Raw genomic sequence first — 21,279 nt, forward strand, 5'->3', positions numbered from 1 at the left:
CGGCGTGATGCTGATCACATCACCCCCACTCACGAACGAATCAAGAAAGTGTGGGGCGGCGTGATGCTGATCACATCACCCCCACTCACGAACGAATCAAGAAAGTGTGGGGCGTTACCCCCACACCCCCTATACGCCTTCATGGCGTAGCGCCAAGCACAGGTGAGAACTTTACCTTTTTTTTTTTTGCATACAGTGGACTTACAACAAAATTTCAACTTGCGATAAAGATTATGATAAGGTATTAAAGAATTGGGTCTAACACATTTTTTATTGTTTACCAATGACATTATTAACTAATATTCTTAATTTCAGTTTCAAGATGAAATCGGCTACGAAATAAAAGGAGTGGGTTCATATTTCTGTTACGAAATTCCACTTTTGTAGTAGACCTGTGCCACACTAAGTTGTGACAATAAACAAATCTGAGACACTTTCAAAGTATTAAATTTCTATCTACGTATTTGGGAAAAATCTTTCAATATAATACTTTTTTTGGACGCGTCAAATCATAGTATTTAATTCCTGTTTTAGCAGTTTTAAGAAACCTGATTGTTTTTGGGGGGGGGGGGTTACAAATGCCCTTTCTGCTCCCGTCAAGTTACGCCTATGACAAACAGGAATTCAAAGTAAAAGACTGTCCCGACTAAATCGGGAGACACGTCTGATAGATTTACAATTGGGAAAATCATAATTAAGCGTGTAGTTGAAAACAACCTATTTTCATATATTGCATGCAGCTCTACTTTTTCTGCAATGTGGATCAAGAACAACTGGGGACGTGGAGAAGCACAACACTCCACGTAACCAATAGTCACGTGACCCTCTTTGCTTTCCTGTCACGTTGACCTTCGCGTAGAACACATTTCTCGGTGTTAAGACAGGCAAAATCACCCGATCATCGAAGGGTGCAATATGTGTTGCCTACCCTCCTGCATTACTTGCTCCTATTAAAGCCTTATGGGGAAGAACTTTTTTCCATGACTGTACATGTGAATCACTACTGATGCACTACTATTATCATATTAAGCTACCTGAAATTCCCTTATCCTTCCTACAAATACCGTCCTGACTAAACGCTTTATTTTTTTAATGAACTTCTTAATATTGCAAGTTTCGTACTATTTGTTGAAATGAGTCTTTCATTCGCAGGTGTTCCTGACTTGTGTTGTTGAATTCTGTATTGGAGACATGGCTGAACTTGTGCCAGGCGTCACCCTCCACACTGGACATAAGATGCCCAATCTTGGGTTAGGAACGTTTCAAGTAAGTCTTTTATTTGTATATACTAAAGTCACTTGTTTAATATATATATATATATATATATATATATATTACAAAAGTACGGCCTACTTGTTTACTCTTTCTCTGCTTTCTCTCTCTCTCTCTCTTTAATCGCTCGTTCCACACATTAATTTTTCTCTAAACAGGTTTTCTCTTCCACAGTCTATTTCTCTATCACGCTCTCTTGCTCTTTCCTATTTCTCTGTTCTAATCTTTCTCTTTCTCTCACTTCAATTTTTATCTTCTCTGTTCAACTTTTCAAAAACAAAGTGAATTTCGAATCGCATCCATGCGATGTGCATATCGTAACTATTCTGAGTAAATCAAAGTAAATCCAAGCTACATTATATTTTATGTGGATTTGACAATACTGGCAATATTGATAAGGCATGCTTAACGTGCTGCCACGTCCTCTTACGTGAGCATCTGCCAGCTTAGCACAGGGTAGAAACAATGAGATACCTCTGGGCACATGTCAATCTCCTCTGCCATCCAAGTACTGTAAAGAAAATTACCATGGCCGTTTTTAAAGTATTAGCAGCAATTACGCAATTAATGTAATTTTAATCATTTTTTTTTTAATACAGGATGTATCAGAAGTAACTTACCACACCTTGTAAAATCCGCAGTGACGTATTTTCATGGAATTTGATATGGGCGATACATAATAGGCCTAGGGGGACACCTTTTGGAGTATGTCACGCGGACGGCCGCCATCTTGAATTCAACTTTTTTATTTAAAATGATAGGTGGGTCATGTGATACATGACCATTGGCTAGAATTTCGTCAGGATGTCAAATCTGAAATCAGATTTCATGTAACTTCATTTGGTGAAAAATTATTGGCAACTGAAAGTGATGTTTACCTGTTACAGAATGTGCTCCACATGTTGTCCGTGTTGGGCAATGCACGTGTGTAGACTCTTATCCTAATGTCTGTGGACACCGAGCAAGGTATCTGGTGAAATTTGATCAAAGGCAGCCATGAAACGTTGTTTCAGATGACGAAGATCACGAATTTTCACACCATACACCATAGGCTTAACGTGTCCACATAGGTAGACGTCCATTGGCGTTAGGTCTGGTGATCGGGCAGGCCATTCAACGGGCCAACGTTGGCCAATCCATGCCCCAGGAAATTGTTCATTCAGGTACTGACGCACCTGGACGCCTTAATGTAGAGTGCATCACACATAAATTTGCCGTTGCGTAGAAACGAATTTTCGTTTCGTCTCCCTCTCTCTTAGCATCACGTGTTCTACCCTGCTCCAAAACCTTCGGTATTGTTGCCATATTGTCATTCCATTCCTGGACACACTCGCGCAAACATAATTGAAAACAATTGAAAGCGCTCCAGCTCGCGGTTCCCAACGTTCGGCAGGGACGGTAATGTGGCAATATAGCACGGCGTAGTGGTTGCTTCTTTTATGCAGTGCATGTTCATTGGCTAGCTAGTAACTAGTGTTGCCAACTGTAATAATGAAGCACTATTTCTGTCACGGAAGGGGAAAGGTAGGTAAAGTGGCGGTGAGTTTTGTTGGATTGGAAGCACCATATTTTTATTTTATACTAAGTATTTGACCGCTTTGACGTTGTGTGCGTGTATTGCGTGTGTGTATGTAAAAGTGTGTGTTTGCTAATGAACGTTAAATTCCATAATGCCTCCAGTTCTGTCGAAGTTGAAATCAAAAACCTTGCATAGCCAAGCTCGGCAAATTCTAAGCAACGTGCACGAGTTCATGAAGGAGGAAGCCAGTCATGGTGTTAGCATCCCAATAACTTTAATAAATACTTACTTTTACATATTTAAGGAAAATATACTTAATTTTACATATTTCAACAGGTTTAATTCACAAATTGTTCATATTTCATAATTTTGGAATTATTCAAAATAAATAAATTATGTGGCTCCAACATCATTTCAACTCTGGCTCCGGCACGTGTTCTTGTAGAAATTGCATAGAGGAGGATGTCATTTTTGCTGCTTAATGCGATACATATTGTTTTCTGTGTTAAAATTGCCATGCTTTGATGGGTGACCAAGTTCATAGCAGGGCCGGCGGAAGGGGAAGGCGAACCGTGCCATCGCCCAGAGCGGCAAAATTTGAAGAGAAGAAAAAAATAAGCCTATTGAAAACTGTGATCGAGCGAGATATTCTTTTGCGCTGAATAGTATTGAAATAGCATAAGAAGTCTCATTATTTATTTTATATTTTGATGTTTTAGTTAGGAATATATTGATTTTCAATTTTCCGTTGCTGCGTAATGACCGGGGGGGGGGGGTGGAAATAGAGCGGCATCTGCCGCCACCTACCAGGGAGACAAAATGACTAGCGCCGGCCCTGGTTCATAACAAGAGAAAAAGCCGCGCAGCTTATCGTCTAGTGGCAGTATATGTACTTGTTATTGTTGTGGAAGCCGGCATCCTTTGTAAATGTACAACAAAGGCAACCGACTGTCGCCGATCTCAGAGAGGAAATAATAATACTGCTTGAGGAGGAGTGTTATGGTGCAATTGTAGCGGTTTAACACGTTGGCATGTTATTATCTGCCGTTGCAGTTCCATACCAGTGTATACGGGTTTTGGGAGTGAAAAGTTAGAACGCCACCAGTGCATTAATGCAATGAAAAATAATATATATATTTTTTTTATTTTGTTTGAAATCACGCAAATAAGGAATCGTATGAAGAAGTCTTCTTTGCAGCATTTTTGGTAATTTTACTTATGTGTTAGTTCATATTTTGCGAATTTTTAGTCCATATGTATGTAGCTACATACAAAGCCACTTGTTAGTACATATTAATCCTAGTCCTGGTATAATGCATGACGTTTAAAACTCAACGTTAGATAGACCTGAGTTCTCTAATTTTCTTGTTGTACGTAACAGCTGTGCATCGGCGCACTGCAGCGATTTTTCTATCTGCTCCATTAGCAACACTGCTTCTTTAGTTGTGTCGCGCATCGCACGGCAGAAATATCTGCGCTGGATTCTACCATCTTCCGACATCAGAGCTGGCAGTATCTGTTCCTGTGGCATCCCCAGGTATCGTTCCGCATTTAAATTTCCTTGAATGAAAAAAAGACCGATTATCCGTGTTCCCCATATGCCTGCCCACACCATAATCTTCCCTGCACCGGTCATTTTGGAGGGTTGTCAGGCGACCAATAGTGCATGTTTTGTCTATTCACCTCTCCATTTACGTAGAAGTTCACTTCATCGAAATGGAGAATCTGTATAGCAACGTTTGGATTTAGCCGTACTTGCGCGATAGCGCACTCGCAAAACTGCACGCGGGGATCTGGATCGTCCTCGGAGAGGTGTTGCTGCATTTGCACCTTATACGGGTGTCACTTGTGCCTCTGTAGCACCCGGTACACTGAACTGTGACTCATATCACATTGCATTGCTTCGCTGCGGTGACGTCGAGAAGGAGGCCAACACTGCCGTAGCTATAGCTCTTTTCAGTTGTTACGGCGTGCGCTCTAGAAGCTGGCAGGGGAAGTGGAGAGCGGGGAAACGACCTATCCAGTTCAACGAGACAGGCCGGTTAGAGAGAGAGACTGCAGCGTTGCCAGAGTAGCGGGAAAGGCGAGTTGAAATCGAAAGAAACATGAAATACAGACGTCTCATTGTTCGCGTATGGCCTGAGAATGCGTATTATCATGGTATTATCCCCATCTTGTGGTCAGTAGAATACCGATAAGTGTATGATATCAAGTGTATACGTTGTAGGAATTCTTTCCAACTGTACCGAATGGTAGCTAGCATTGTCCATTACAATCACTGCGTCTTTGATGTTCCTTTCGTCAAGCGTATCTAAAAACTGCAAAAACCACTGAAAACTAATTTACATTCCTGTAGAAAACCAGTGTGACTGGAACCTACGTGACAAACAATTATGCGCCCACCTTTGCCCACGGGCACTTTTAAACTCCCTGTACCCTCTTTATTTTGCCAGATTTTCGTTGGAGCGTAATTCTGATGTATGTACGTTTCATCTAAATGAAATACCTATAGGGCAAAGGTACCTTATTTTTTAGAAGATGCATTTTTCGCAAAAACGTTACTCTGGCTGTAACTATATCGGCTCTCTCCATCAGATATCGTCTATCGTCATTGCTCTTTTCGTACTTGAACCCCATATAGTTCAGTATCCTCCACAACGACGAAACTCCCCACTGAAAGCTTATTTGTGTATGCAAATTAACGAAAACTTGTTCAGTGTTGGATATTCACCCTTTACATAATACCCGAGGATAATTCTTCTTCTTATATCTTTATCGCAACCGTCGATTGCCTTTGTGATACTGTTCCTTTTGGTTCGTTTGCGCGATGATTCAAATTACGTTGAACCCGACGCCTCAAAACTGTCTTTGCCTTCCCTAACAATACGCTGCACAGTTCGCGTACTCACTCCACAAGTTTCCTGCCTTGGCTACAAACTACCTCTTTCCTGTTCGCCATCGTACGATACTTACTGCGTTAATAAGCACAAAGCTCCCTATGGAACAACGAGAGTACAGATAAACGTCACATCACACGCCACATACACGTTTATCGAAGAAACAATGCAGTTAGGCAATACACGACGCGACAACAATTACTCCCACGTATGTTATTCCTACATTCCGCTCATAACAAACAGGAATCAACACTGGGGCAAAAGACCATCAGCAACGCGGTGAATTGGCAACACAGCAACGTGCAGAACGAAGTTAGCGCTGCAGCTTCCTCCCGCAACTGCGTAACTCTCGGCTCCACCGCTAGGTGGTCTGTTCTCTGGTTGGTCAGCGTCATGTTCCCCGCTCCCCACTTCCCCTGCCAGCTTCTAGAGCGCACGACGTAAGAACTGAAAAGAGCTATAGTGCTTCATACGTGACTGTCCACTACGCGGTTTGTCCAAGACCGACTTTTCACCAAATGAAGTTACATGAAATCTGATTTCAGATTTGACATCCTGACGAAATTCTAGTCAATGGTCATGTATCACATGACCCACCTATCATTTTAAATAAAAAAAAGTTGAATTCAAGATGGCGGAACCAAGATGGCGGCTGTCCCCATGCTTAGTGCTTAGTGACGAGTCTTTTAGAGTAATTTTAGATAAGTTGGGAATATCAAATATTTTCTGTAAATTTTCAAGAATGATATTCATATTATTATCACATGCAAAATTCCAAGTTGTTGTACTACCTAGGTATATTCCAATGTAGGTCTTTCATACACAGTAAATGACTGAAGTAACAAGAATAGATTGTTTGAATTTGACCATTTGTTGATATTATGATATTATGTATGGTGACAAATTCGTTGAAGATTTGAAAAGGCCGGATTTAGTTAGTTATTTGTTAATAGAATATGGTGTAAAATTTGAAAGCTTTATAGCAATTATATCCTCTTGTACATCTTGTAGGCAGTAAACGACACGATGGAAAATGCCATGGAATGTGCCTTGGAGCTTGGTTACCGCCATTTCGACACGGCGTACTACTACCGGAATGAAGGAGCTATTGGAAACGTTCTCAAACGATGGTTGGATGAGGGAAAGGTCACGAGGGAGGAGCTATTTATTGTAACAAAGGTGAGAAGTGCACACCCGCTGTGCGAATTAAGCTTTTTGCTTCTTTGTAAAGGGGGTGCGTGCCCACTCATTGGTGTATTTGTGATTTCATTTCGGGAGATAGATTTTATTTATTTATTTATTTGCTATGCAAATTTGTACATGTGGAACCACGTGGAACAATTTCGTGGATTCCACTGGAATTTATTTTTGCCATCGGATAAGATTCTAAAAGCAATGAAAACTATACCATTCCTGCAGATACGCTATCGGTTTGTTTGTTTGTATTTCGTTATTTTACGTCGCTTTTCTTCAATCTTTTTGGCTAATTGTGACGATGAGTGATGAAACTGATGAAGGGACACGAATACCTATGCTCAGGACGAGAGTGGTGAGATTAGTGGAAACGCCGTGAGGCGTGAGCTTATCACTTTTCGGCGGGGGGAAATCCAATTAATATTTAATATTCCCAATTGTGATTAGATTATAATATTACATTCTTTTCATTTGGAAGTTCTTTATTTTTTGTTTATAAACCATGGACTTCTGCAAATTATGTATTTATCGCAGTACATACATGTGTTGCTTATCTTATCTGAAGAGTTTGCATTAAAGATTTCATATGTTTCGTGAGATATTCACACTCCATTGCGCGGTCTCTGCGTAGCCTATTTGCTTTGTACTAGAAATTTGGTCGTTTTCCGACAGAAATAATAATTAATGCCGGTGTCAACCATCTACTGGCGTACGCAGGAATATTTTTCGGGAAGGTCTGGAATTGTAAAGGTGGATAGTATATAACTGCTTTCTATGGGGCTGCATACACACTAAGATATTTCGTATATTAAAAACTTTTCACTCTCAAAAATGGCAATCGGGGGGTCATTTTGGGGCTAGTTTTCGTTTACCACTCTGGTTTTTCCCGAGTTCTTCACTGCTTCTATCTGTGTTGATTTTATCAAAATTTCTGAGGGGGCTAGAGCCCCTTCTGCCTTCTCCCTCTGCATACGCCAGTGGCCAACCATGAATTTTGTGTAACGTGGTTATATACGCACGGTTATGAATGATTACACAAGGGTGTATACACAATTCTCTTTTCTGGGAAGAAAGATTCCGGTACTTTTTAAGGTTTTTTCCTTGTGCATTGCTTGCATTGTACAGGGTGGCCCGTAAGTCCCTACCCATTCATATATCTTATATATCTAGTGTATGTATCTAGCAGCACTTAAAGCGCGTCATGTTTTTGGACCATACTTCTGACCATATCTCAATATGTTACAACAATAGTTTATACCGAAACTCGATGAACTTGGAGCCAGAGATGAGGTTTGGTTTCAACAAGATGAGGCTCCGGCTCATTATGCCCTCTGTGTGTGCGAATATCTCAATGATACTTTTCTGAAATATCCCCGGCATCTATGAAATGGCCCGCAAGAAGTCCGGACTTGACAACGTGTGATAACTCTCTTCAGGGATGCATAAAGGACATTGTGTCGAAACAACGTTATAATTCCAATGATGAGTTGAGGGCAGCTGTTCCAGCTTCATTTGGAACAACAACCCCTGCTATGTTGGAGAAATGTCTCACAGAACATGGCGTCGCATAATATTATGCAGCGAGAATGAAGGACAGCACACAGATACACTGGACACACAAAATATATGAATGGGAAGAGACTTACGGGCCACCCTGTAGAATTATTTTCCTTGTAGTCTACGGTTATTACAAGCATAAAACACAGTTTTTCGTTGTGATGTTTTAGGAGAATACACGCTCCCTTCATCAGACATTTATTTTTCGTTTGATTAAAGAGATACAGTTATAACAATGGTTAAAATATTTTAAAAAATCATGTATACAATGGATGTTGTCAATGTTACATTGTTGTAATATTGACAACATCCATTGTATACATGATTATTTTTTGTTAAAATTTTTTAACCATTGTTATAACTGTTACAACTCTTTAAGTTGGTTTATTATTGTGTTCAATATTGAGAATTACTCAATATGTTGTACGTATGTTCGTAAATAATCGTGCATCCTTCGTTACACACGAAAACACACATTTCTCTAGTTATGTTATTAGTAGGGAACGGATTTACTATCGTATATGTAAATACATATCTTCATACAATGCTAAAATCAATGTTATTGTATTAACTTTGCGAATCGTGGTCTGTAAGCTCCAAAAATGCTATTTTTGTTATCCATATTTTTTTTTACATATATTGACTTTTAGCACAAACTTTACATATTATAGTTATTTTTACATATAATGTCCATATTTTCAAACATTTTTCGGCTTATATTCCATTTTCATGCTAATACCACATTTTCTTTCTTGTATTAAATACCAAAGGTTTACAGTTCATCTGAATTTTGTTCGTTACGTACTCTGTTTATTTTAAATCTTGACAATAGACAAAGCATTTGTCATTGGAACATTCTTGTCAACTACAGAACCCTTCCCAGATGACCTAACTTGGTAGAGCACCATGTCCCCATTACGGAACACTAAAAATGCAAATTGTTTCATGAAAATTGCCATTTTTGACAAGTGTAAGTCCATATTTAATTCCATATTTTGATTAAAATAACTAAATATATATTTATATATCTTATACTTTTTTAATTCATGTAAATTCGTTCCCTGATTTTATCCTGAGCTATAAAAAGGTGTCGGTACGCCCACGAACGCCTTAACGTTGCATACCGCCAGAAAAACAAAACACAGTGAGTGTGGAGGGCACATAGCTATGGGGTAGTTTTATACTTTTGTTATTTTACGTCGCTTGTCTGTCACTTTTCGCTAATGGTGACGTTGGAGATGATTAGATGGACCTGGCGAAATAATACAAAAGAACACCCAAGAACGTTTGATATTTACTTTCCCATCCGCATTTGTTTTAGATGGATGTTTGGGCACTGTGGACCAAACTGTATATATGACATTCTGTTATTCTTTCAGCTTCCTGTAGTTGGCTGTCGTGCAGCCAGTGTTGAGAAGTACCTCACTCGTTCACTGGAGGCCTTGCAACTGGACTATGTCGACCTCTACCTGATCCATTACCCAGTTCCGCTACAAGAAACACATGACGACAACTTCTATCCAATGAATGATGATGGATCGGCGAAGATTGATCTTGAGTCGGACCATATCTCTCTTTGGCGGGTAAGTTGCCTCTTAGACACGAGCGTTGCTATTTTTTAATTGTTGAAGGGGGTATCGTGTAACAGGGGCGTATTCCCCATGTTACTACTTTTACCGCCGGTAAACCCAACTTTCCTCATCTATTTTTTTCCATATTTAGCTTTAATATATGGAAAATTGATTATTATACATTATCGAAGCTTTTAATAAGAATTTAACATACCTCCCTGATGTCCTAGTGATAACGTTGCCACCTTGTAATCAAGGGATCCCGGGTTCGATGCCCGGTGGAGGCACATGACCCAGTGTTTCAGATCCCACTTTAAACTGTATTTACAGTCCCAATTAACCTTTCTGTGCATTAAGTGGATTTAAAACAACAACCCGAATGAGAATTTAAGTAAACTATTTAAATAACTTAAATACTGGTTTCGTACACCCCTGATCGTTGTATAACGGACTCATCTAACGACCAGGTATTTTGCGACGATTTTCCGCCTCTTTAAGCTAATCTCCACGATGAGGATGAATAGGTATCGTTGATAATGGGACACTAAAAAAACAAATAAAAAACATGCATAGACTCGAACCCGGGAACTTCGGTAGCGAGATTATAAGTGGACCACTCAAGACCTGTTCTAATTATCCCATCCGAACATAAAGGAGACCATACACTACAGTGCAAAGGGTTTAACCTGGCACAGTTCGCGCCAAACCATAGATTTCCTTCTGCTAGCAGACTTTCCCGGGCGTCACGTGAGTGTTTTCAACCATTGGCAGAAACCTTGGAGACAGCACGTGCTTTGCCCTCCACCTACCAGGGGTTGGCGTTCCTTTCGCGTGTCCTTTGTTGCCACGTTGTCAAGGACGTGAACGTTCTGGTGGTGGAGACATCTGTGCTTGCACCGCCAAATTACCGGCCTGTCGCCACGTTTGCTTGCTTGCGCCGCAATCAGTGGCAACAACGTCCTGCAGACGACAGCGAAGGTTTTGGCGGGAGCCGTGCCAGGTTAAGCCTTTTGCACCGTAGAGTTAATTTTTCTTTCGCAGGGGATGGAGGCTCAGGTGTACGCCGGAAGAGCGCTGCACATCGGGATTTCCAACTTCAACGCCCGCCAGACGGAGAGGATCGTGAAGGCAGCTCGCATCCGTCCAGCGATCAACCAGTTCGAGACCCACATCTACTTTCAGAATAAGGAACTGACGGCGTTCTGTAGGGGCATTGGCCTCCGCGTCACTGGTTACGCACCCTTCGCCTGCCCTTCCCTCAACGACTACAAGGCTTCGATGGGGATCAACGCAAAGTAAGTAAAATGGTACCAGTTAGATAAGCCGGAGACACATTTAACTCGTTTTTTTCAAATAAAAATCATTTCTACTTACCTCATATGCATAGCAGAACATTTTTCAAGTTGGGATCACTTTTTTCCCCATGAAAAACACGTTATTTTTAACATTATAATTATTTATTTGTCGTTGCTAATTCGGCGGCCAAATCTTGACTCACGTTGTCTGTCGTCAGCTGATGTGCAGTATCGTCAGCTGATGTGCAGTGTTTCCAAACATATGAACCTATAAATGCCGCACAAGCTATTCACAAAACGTTTTCAATCGAAAATTGTTCCAGAAACCATTCACAGAAAGTTAGGTTAGGGAAATTTAGAAAAATAAATTTAAACAACAACAAAAAAACCTATAAATGGCGCACAAGCTATTCACAAAACGTTTTCAATCGAAAATTGTTCCACAAACCATTCACGGAAGGTTAGGTTAGGTTCAGTTAGGTTAGGAACATTTAGAAAAATAAATTTAAACAAAAAAAAATAACTTTCGTACACATATACAGCCACTTCCCATCCCGTGCAATGTGTAGTTTACATATACTAGAACATTTAGGACATTCCATTTCTTCCTTCACGATTCTATGTTCAATTAAAAAATCTCGTGGGTCTTCAATATACGGGAACATTTTCACAACCCAACCTAGACACGTCATCTTGTCAAACTACCGCGTGGTTGCTACACTGACAGGGGGTTACATAACCGAACGCACGGAACATTTGATTCACGTAGTCGACGGCAATGGTGGAACGAGATATCGTGCAACGGAGATGCATGAATGACGAAAAATACCTTACTTACAGGCCAAATAAGTTGCACGATTCGAAAAAACAATTTCCCCGGCTTCAGAAAGTCCACAAGAACTCAATTCCGTAAGTACTTTTTAGTCTTTTCTCCTATAAATTTGAAGAAATGTGTCTCCGGCTTATCTAATCGTTACCAGTAAAATATTATAGTGGAACCACAGAGAAAAGAGCCTGCGCAGACCCGCGACTCCTGTGCGCCGTTACTCCCGCGTGGCTTAGAGTGGAGCAGCCTTCATTATGGCCTGACTTGAACCGACCAAGAAGAAGGTGCGCGGAAACTTTGGGCCGAAGGTTCTTTTCCTTGTGGTCGCTCTATAGTTATCGTAGATCAAGAGGAATTTCCATCTGATGAAGATTGCTATAATGATTCGAATATCTCCACCAGATATGGGATATTTCAACTAGGGGCAGTGGAATTTCCAAAACGGTAAGAATTTTTCGAGGATCAATTAGGGCCAATCCACGTGAAATCAACCAATGAAGAGGTATTTTTTCAACCTCGCATATTTTGATTCATTTGAAATTTGGCATACTGAAAGATCCACCTGAGTTAGGGGAATATGCAAAGTTGTAGATCCATATATTTTGTATTTCCGAAATAACAGTGGTGCAAACTGTGAGATTTTGATATTTTTTTATTCAGCATCTTGTATATTTTAAACTGCAATATTTAAACGACGTTGTAAAGGTCTTGAAGGGCTCTTTCTCACAAGATATAGCATGCCCATGCCAGAGTGTGGGGCGTTACCCCCACACCCCCTATACGTCTTCATGGCGTGGTGCTATGCACAGGGGAACACTTTACTTTACTTTACTTTACTTTACCATGACAGAGTAAAAAACATTTGAAGTTGGTGTAAAGAAAACTTCGGTAGCCCTTTTCTGTAAAATGGGTCTTTTAATTATTATTATTTTTTAAATATGTCATACATGCAGTATTACTCAATAACTGTACAAAATTGAAAAATTGAACTTCGATGGGATCCAGAGGTATGTTAGATTTAGGTTAAGTTAGATTAGGGTAGTATAGGTTAGGTAATGCATGATAACATTATTTTGATAGACAAATTACTATAATAATTCAAAAGTAAAAGTCTAACAGAAATGAAATACAATATTGTTTGAATTAACGTACATGAAGCTGATGTTCACATTTCCAGTTATTAGAAATACCGGGTGATTCAAACGTCCGGTTCAATAGCAGGCCCGTAGAGAGGAAGGGGCCGGGGGGGGGGGGGGCTGAGCCCTTTGGCACTGCCTTCAGCCCCAAGACTATTAGAAGGAGAAGGCTGGGGCCATACCTGATCACGTGGCCCTTGACGTCAGGCGTGACGTCACGGGCGGACAGATCGCTCTACGCTCCGGTTTCGCAGTCGAATCAAAGCAGTAATTATGAATTAAAGAAGAGCCGTAATTATGCCCAGAAACTAATTGGGAGTGAATACACAGACTTACTTAGGATCCGACATAACGTATGTCCTTACACTTGGATTACACAGCCATTTACGCACACATTTTATCGGTAGTTTATAAGTCGTCACATTCCTCTGTGAAACATTAGGTTTCATGTAAAATTGGGTTAATACACCTAGTAATGCGTTTTGTTAGGCCAGAAAGAAAAATATATGTTGAATGCGTAAAATAGTAATAATAATAAATGATGCGGACTTGCCTATTGTTATACTTATGAAGTCATCTGTTTTAGAGGTGAGGGAGGAGCTGTTTCACTTCAACTTTTTCAATTTGTTGACTTTCCCTCTGCTATTAATATTCACTTCTTCTTTAACTTTTCTCATTCGGATTACAGTTCTGAGTCTTATCAATCTTTGAACAACACTTCGAGGAATGTGTGGAAGTTCTGGGGTTTGAATTTTCAACGTAACATGCACCGTTCAGGTTGTACACTGGTGCGAGTCTCATTGGTAGCCAAATATTTCAAATGCTTGGTCCGGAACACTGTATGCGAATTGATGATGATAATTTAAGGCAAGGAGCAAGTAAAAATCGTTAACATGTTATGCGTATACCCTCCCTTCCCCCACACCACTAGAAATGAATAACAGACACAAATGGCAATCAGGCTAAAATACATACTTCACACAGTCGTCACTATAATTACTTGTTTACTTTGCTTGTTTTTTGTTTTTTTTTATTAATTCTGTTAATTTTAAATTACATACTCCATCCCTTTTCTTACAGGGAAGTTCAGGATTTTAGGGAGGACCCTGTGATCCAAGAAATAGCAGAACAACACGGAAAAACACCAGCCCAAGTGGTACTGAGATTCTTCACCCAGAAGGGTGTCATCGTCATTCCAAAGAGCGCCAATCCAGACAGGATGAAAGAAAACATCGAGGTACGTACAGCGTTATGAGCAGCAGTATATAACATTCGTTAATGATATAAGTTCCTTAATATTGATTTTTTAGTTATTTGGGTTCGAACCCCGGCGTTGGTTCTATGTGTGTTCCTTCATCATATTATCACTCCATCTTCGCGATTAGTCAAAAATGGCAGAAAAGCGAAGTAAAGTAAAATAATTCAGTCAATCAATAAATAAATGCTAAGTAAATGCTTCCGAAAATCATGTAGCGTTTCTTTTTATATAGCAGACAGTATTTTACACGGAAGTATTTCATGTAACATTCCAATTAGCATTCTGTGATTGCAATGCGGTGCGTGCGTAAACACTGAATACAACAGGAAAGGCATACAGAGTTACACGGTTTCCATTTAATGACTAATAAATTTAAAGAGTAATGGATGTAATATAAGAAAGGAACGAGACAAGATCAAGATACTGCATCTAGTCTCAACAAATCCGTACTTTATAGAACGCAGTTTTTCGTTAACCTTAAACGCAAAGATATACATTGTGCTGACGCAATAGTCCATTTTTAAGAAGCTGCTTTTACCTTGCAGGTTTTCGATTTTGAATTGACCTTAGAGCAGATGCGGTCACTTAGCGACCTGGACAAAGGTCCTGCTAACAGAGTATATGATCTATCGGTGTTTTTAGGGTAAGTACTTTGTATTGGTTGTTTTGCTTCTTCTGGAAGGGTTATTGGTAGGGAGACAAATTTATGGTAAATAAAAACTGAGGAGAGCGGTAAATAAAATGTTAGATCAGCGGTATAAATCAGCGGTGGGAAAAAAAAATTGGCACACACTTTTTCATAATGAGAGAAAACAACATACAAAAGCGCTATAAATTGATAAACTACTTCATTTTTATATACTGTACACATACACAAGTACTTAGCTGTCCAACCAAAAAGAAAACATCAACACAAAATCACTTCATTTCTAAATTGCATATCTCAAGTGATTTATTCATTGTATGTATTTAAAGGATATCCTTGCTGTCCAACAAATAAAATAATCACTACTGCACATACACAAACACATGTTGAAAATCACATGATGATAAACAAAATTAATTCATGACTGAACACAAATGACACCATTGTTTCCCTTGATGTGCGGGAACAGACTAATCTTCTCGCTGCTACAGCTAGCAAGTTCAATGAAACTGGAAGTTGAGTAGACATTCGGGGGAAGAAAGGAATGCAGCTTGACAGGGAGTGAAGTTTTCGAACTGAGATTATGTGCATGGGAAATCCCAATTTGCAGCGTCTTCCTGATGTGATCGAAGATAAAACGTTCTTCAGCTGCAAGTGGTAGGAAACTTTAGGCAAATGTTTCGTTACAAATCGACAGTTTGCGCGCACAACCTCGATTGCCGGTTTTTGCGTGTTTTGTACTTAATTTGATGATATTTCACAGTTATTTCGCGAAAAAGCGTTAATTTTGTGGAAAGCACACATTTCGCATTACTTCGCGAATAAAACTCATGCATATTTCATCATTGTGGGTGTAGTTGCGTGCAGAATGTTCAAAATTGCATCTTTTTTTCACATTTCGCGATTTCGCGCATCGCGAAAACTCAATGTCCCTAGTTATTGGACAACAGAACAACTTTAAGTTTGATTGTTTGTGTAAAATGTCAATATTTGATGCTTTTATTCTTTACTTTTAATTCTAAATATATAAGACACGTTGCAGTAATATTGTTACTATGTTCTTTCTTGAGTAATTAAGTTTTCACATATTTTACTACACATAACTGGTTTACTATACCCGAAGTTCATCGGAAATGCCTTCCCATGTTATCGCGTTTACTGATACTTTTCTCATCTATTTTTATAGCCATATTTAGCTTTAATACATGAAAATTGCTTATATATTATATCAACTTTCAAACCAGAATTAAAGTAAACTAATTAAATAACTTAAAGACTGGTTTCCTCCCAGATTGTACGCGGGGAGGGCGAGGGAGCCGAAACGTGTGGCTATTTCAAAACATGCCGCTTATGGGGTCAGTTCCACCGCTGCAAACAGCGTTGCCGGGAGAAAACTGCTTGTTCCTTTTCGCTTCTGCGTCTCTCTTGGCAGAGGCGGTGTTGCTACATGAAGGGAAATTTCCCTTGGTCCAGGTTCAAATTTCGATGAAATTGGAAATTTTATGGAAAATAAAAAAAATTACTGGAGAATTTGAAGTTGTCGGTCTTCTGTATTTGTTTTACTTGCATGCTTCTATTGGTATTTCTATTATAACTAATTTACATAGATAGGGGGTGCATAATAAATATAGGCTACAGGGTGAGCCTAAAAGAAATAGACAGTTTCAAAGTTTTACAGTAACAAGAATTTTAATAACATGACTGAAATACTTACATGGTTGGAAGAGTATGTTCTGAAGTTTACATGGCTAAGTTAACAAATGTTCTATGTGTAACACTACAGATATAAATTGTATTCAAGTACACAAGAACCCTTTTCTACCTGGTTAGCTGCCATATTGCTCGACTGACGTCAAGGGCGCTCACGTGATGCGGACGTCACGAAAACAAACTAAAAAGTGGAGGTTGTAAACTTCAAGACTTTCTCTACGAAACAGTTTTGGCTTTATGAAGCGTTTCATCTATTTCTTTTAGGATCACTCGGTACAATAAATAAGAATTGTTCCCATAAACCAGGTCACATTTTCAAGATACTCCACTGTCATTGGGCAACAGCGCTCTATGGGCCAGTTCCTGCCAGAGCGGCATTTTTCATTGGGTGACGTGTGGTCACCGCATCGAGTCTCATCGCCGCTGTTTTCTGACTTTCGAGACCGAAGCCCGCTACTTTTTTCAAGTAATTCCCCAGCTGGGTCAGCGACGACATTTTTGGGGCTCCTACCGAGAATCGAACCCGGGACTGCTCTCATCAAAGCGAGAGCGCTAATCGTCTGGCTACCGTACTTACTAACAACGATAATTTTTCATTGATATTTCAGTTTTTTAGGCTTACTAAGACTGAAGTTGAGGGTTCACGATAGACGCAATTTGTAAGGTATTTAGGTCGGGAGCAAGGACGTATTTAGGGAGCGGGTTCAGAGGGTCCGCTTCCCCTGAAAGACTAACGAAGTCCAAAGTTATAAAAGTAAAATAATTGTATACCGTTGTATTAGGCCTATCTGAAGTTGATTTATTCCCGCAGAACTTGCACAAAGGTAACGAGTAAATTGTGATGATACAGGTTTTTGTGTTGATCATGCCTGGGAAAATTCATGAACACCACTACGCTGCTATAGTGGGTAAGATATTATTCAATAACTTTTATATCATTTGCAAGACTACGACTTCTCTTGCAGCAATGTAATTATATCCATTCATGTTTTCCAGAACTGATGTGCATCCGGAATATCCATTTGGCGACCTGTACTAATGGGTTTGAAACGTCAGATCAAGAAAGACGACCATGATTAACTGTTCTTAATTAATATTCTGTGTCGTGTAGCGAGTCTAATAATAAGGTTTGAAATGCGCTTACTGGCCCTCTCACCACATTAAACACAAAGAAAGAAAAATGACACTCATCTGCATAAAAGCTCGCAATTAGCTGTTGAAGTTAATGTATCTTGTTGATGTATATAACATGGTGTGAAAATCTGAAAAAATTCGTAGCCGTCTATTCACTAAGTGCATAAAATTTAAAAAGTGAACAGCGATAATTGTGTTCTGTCTTTCTAGATGTCACTGTAAGCGTACAGAGGAATTCGCTTGTTTCATTATAGAGAAGTTTTACGTAAATCTCTCGTACACTGAAATGTCATAATACATAGAATAAAACTATTAATTATAATAAATAAAAATATTAATAATATTAGATTAATAATTATTCATCTTAGCAAACATGAAGAGATTATATTGCAGGAGGCCTTACAAACAGCGCTTCGAGGGGTTACAGCAGACGTCGCTCGGACACTGTTGCCGATACTCTCGTGTTGTCTGCTCCTCAGCCGAACAAACAGACCGAGGTAGCAACAGGCAGAGGTCACTCACCCTTCCAGAAGGGTGCAGTGAGCTAGCTGTGGTAACTGGGCTCGCTCATTCGCAGACTTGGTTGGTTTTCGTAGACACGCCCCCATATTGTGGTCTGCTGCAAACCCGCGAAGCGATCTTTATAAGGCCTCATGGAGTATTGGACGGAAGTAGTGATACATTTTCTACACGTATAATTGGGTGTGTGTGTGTGTGTAGTGCAAAGAAGCACAGTCTAGGTGATTGAAGACAATGACCCGTTTAATTTATATTTCGAAACTTTCTGCATATCAGTGCTGTGTTCCTATATTTGTAAACTGCCCTCTCCGTTGGCGCAGTGGTTAACACAGTGCGCCACGACGCCAGAGGTCCCCGGTAAAGTATGTTTCTATTTGTCCGGAATGAGACAGATATAGAATTAAGTAACACGAGAAGGAGAAAAAAAGAATGAGAGGCGAAACTGCCGCTTACGGGTTTGCCTTTTGTAGAAGAGAATAGTGGCAACATCGTACCAACTTCTAATATCAAGGGGTTCGGCTCGATACCCGGTGGAGACACATGGTGGTTCGGATTCTCCTTTAAACTGAAGGTTATCTATGAACAAAGTGAACTTTAAATCAAAATCAAACAACATTCGTTAAATAGAATGAGAAAAATGTGTTTTTGATGATTAACAAATTGGAAATTTTCTTGGCACATGAAACTTATAGACAAGGGCGCCGACAGAATTTTTTCTCAGCGAGCAGGAGCAAAATAAGATTTAACATCTTGCCCCTCAGTCATAGAAACTTATATTTGACCTATTATAGGATATTAGTGCTATTATTATTATTATTATTATTATTATTATTATTATTATTATTTTGCAAATTATAAAATTAAATTGAATTGAAAATACTTTCGCATTATTAACAAGTTCATGCTTAAGTCCTTCACATAAAAAGAAACTGGATTGACCTTACTTCCTTTCCATAAACATCACATCTATCACTTTGTTGATGATGTTTGTGGAAAGTATAGTTCTTTGTATCCTTGTACATTTTCTGGATGCACTGAGCTCCTTCATGACACCTCTGATCCATGTTTAAATGTTTAATACGTGCCGAAGAACACTGCAACCAAAGGTCATTCAAAATGAAGGCGCGTGAATTGCCAAGGTCAGATCCTGACTTTGGGAAATGATTTCCCGACTTTTCGGGGTCCTTAATAAATCCCAAAGGGTCGTATTTTAAAAGTGGTTAATTCTTGGTATTTGAGGCACTATAAGTGTGAAATTCCTGTTAATAACTGCAACACCACGCTGTTTGTAATAGAAGTGTAAAGAAACTACGTACATCATTTGTGTTCTGATGACAAGGTTCAAGGTTATTCGTTTCGTCCCTACTCACGTGAATCCCCAGTGTAACTTTTTATCTACCATCAGAGTCAACGGCTTCGAATGAAAAACATCCACGTGTCAGTTATAACAAGTGATCACTTGGCAAGATCAACATATGCACCAGTGGCGTATGTTGGTTTTAACGAAGGGGCCATCAAACAATAAAACGCGAAAGTATAATAAAACTGTAAAGAACATACATAAAATATAAGGTGAAATGCGTGTTCTAGTGAAATAAAAACCCACATACATAGTTAGTTATGTATTTACGTTTTTTTTGTCTTTCTATAAGCTCAAGAGGAAGTCTGGAAGACTGCCACGATTTGATTCCGGATGATAGACAGTGTTATAAACTGCGAAGAACTCACGTTTTGCAATTTCATTGTCGACATTGTTGGGCACGTAATTACGAAGAATACGTGTGTTGTTTATACGACCGAATACCCAATTGCTATTGTGTTCATTTATGGCCATGTAGGCGTTGAGCGTGGCTGTTTTTTTCTTCATATATATATATAATGCAATAAATCATCACGAAATGTTTATCAAGTTGAAAATGAATCTATTTTATTGGGGTTTTTTTGGAGCCAATATACCAACCAGTCTTTCACGTTTTCATAAGTTTCACAAGACCGATTCTTCAAGTTATCTGCAACAATAGCAATTTTGACGAATGAAGTAGGAGCAAATAATGTGTCGTGAAATGTATCAATGGAATGTTGCTTATCTGTAATTACTCGTAAAATAAATACATAAATTACATGTCTGTTATAACATCAGCAAGAGTTGGACGTACTGGTGATGTTACTTTTTCGTACGTGAGGCTTGCTGACCCGCCTTGTCACATCATTCAGATTTGAACTTTGACATTTTCGAGGGTGGGCGGTTTTTTTTCGGTCGCGGATGTATATGTTGGACAATCCTAAAATAGCAGTTGATAGTGATAGCGTGCCGACAGTTGGCCAGCTGTGACCGAACATACCACATCGTATGATTTGGTAAAATTGCAATGCAGACGAGCTACGTGGGTGAAACTGAATAATGGCTCCAAAATGCCTTTCATTGGTTTAGGCACAGGAGGAGTAAGTATATTTGTTGCTTGTTTCTCTACCACTCGTGTTTTTACAATTTCGTAAATAAATATAACCAGGTATCTTCTGCAAGTAATAGAAATTTGATGTTATGACTGGACCGCAATTTAGCCTATTTACCTTTTCTTATTTCTTTGTGGTACACCATAGGTTTCAATGTTTTCAGCTTGTTTCGTGTTGTTTCAATCCCGAGAAAGCATTTAATGAGGTTTAGCAATGCCTGTAATCTTGCCTTAAGATAGGTTGTTTTTGTATCTTGCTTTCTTTCGCTCTCCTTCTCAAGTCAATAAATTT

The 21,279-nt window shown here is 39.4% G+C and overlaps 1 protein-coding gene across 1 annotated transcript; it reads left to right on the forward strand.

The window, feature by feature from the left end:
* Positions 1-1,165: 1,165 nt before the first annotated feature.
* Positions 1,166-18,192, forward strand: LOC145999933 (1,5-anhydro-D-fructose reductase-like). The gene is made up of 7 exons (XM_083137218.1): positions 1,166-1,266; positions 6,700-6,867; positions 9,819-10,022; positions 11,052-11,305; positions 14,348-14,504; positions 15,071-15,168; positions 17,878-18,192. Exons 1-7 carry the CDS (start codon positions 1,192-1,194, stop codon positions 17,918-17,920), a joined length of 999 nt encoding a protein of 332 aa, XP_082993344.1. The 5' UTR covers positions 1,166-1,191; the 3' UTR covers positions 17,921-18,192.
* The last annotated feature ends 3,087 nt before the right edge of the window (positions 18,193-21,279 follow it).

Source organism: Lepisma saccharinum, chromosome 16 (assembly GCF_977018435.1).
Source record: "Lepisma saccharinum chromosome 16, izLepSacc3.1, whole genome shotgun sequence".
NCBI classification, from domain to species: Eukaryota; Metazoa; Arthropoda; class Insecta; order Zygentoma; family Lepismatidae; genus Lepisma; species Lepisma saccharinum.

What these genes read in the sequence shown, in the direction of transcription:
- LOC145999933 (XM_083137218.1), top strand. Translation starts at nt 1,192, where the DNA reads ATGGCTGAACTTGTGCCAGGCGTCACCCTCCACACTGGACATAAGATG. An exon ending in TTGGGTTAGGAACGTTTCAA is followed by an intron (nt 1,267 to 6,699) that starts GTAAGTCTTTTA and finishes TACATCTTGTAG; the next exon opens with GCAGTAAACGACACGATGGA. An exon ending in AGCTATTTATTGTAACAAAG is followed by an intron (nt 6,868 to 9,818) that starts GTGAGAAGTGCA and finishes TTATTCTTTCAG; the next exon opens with CTTCCTGTAGTTGGCTGTCG.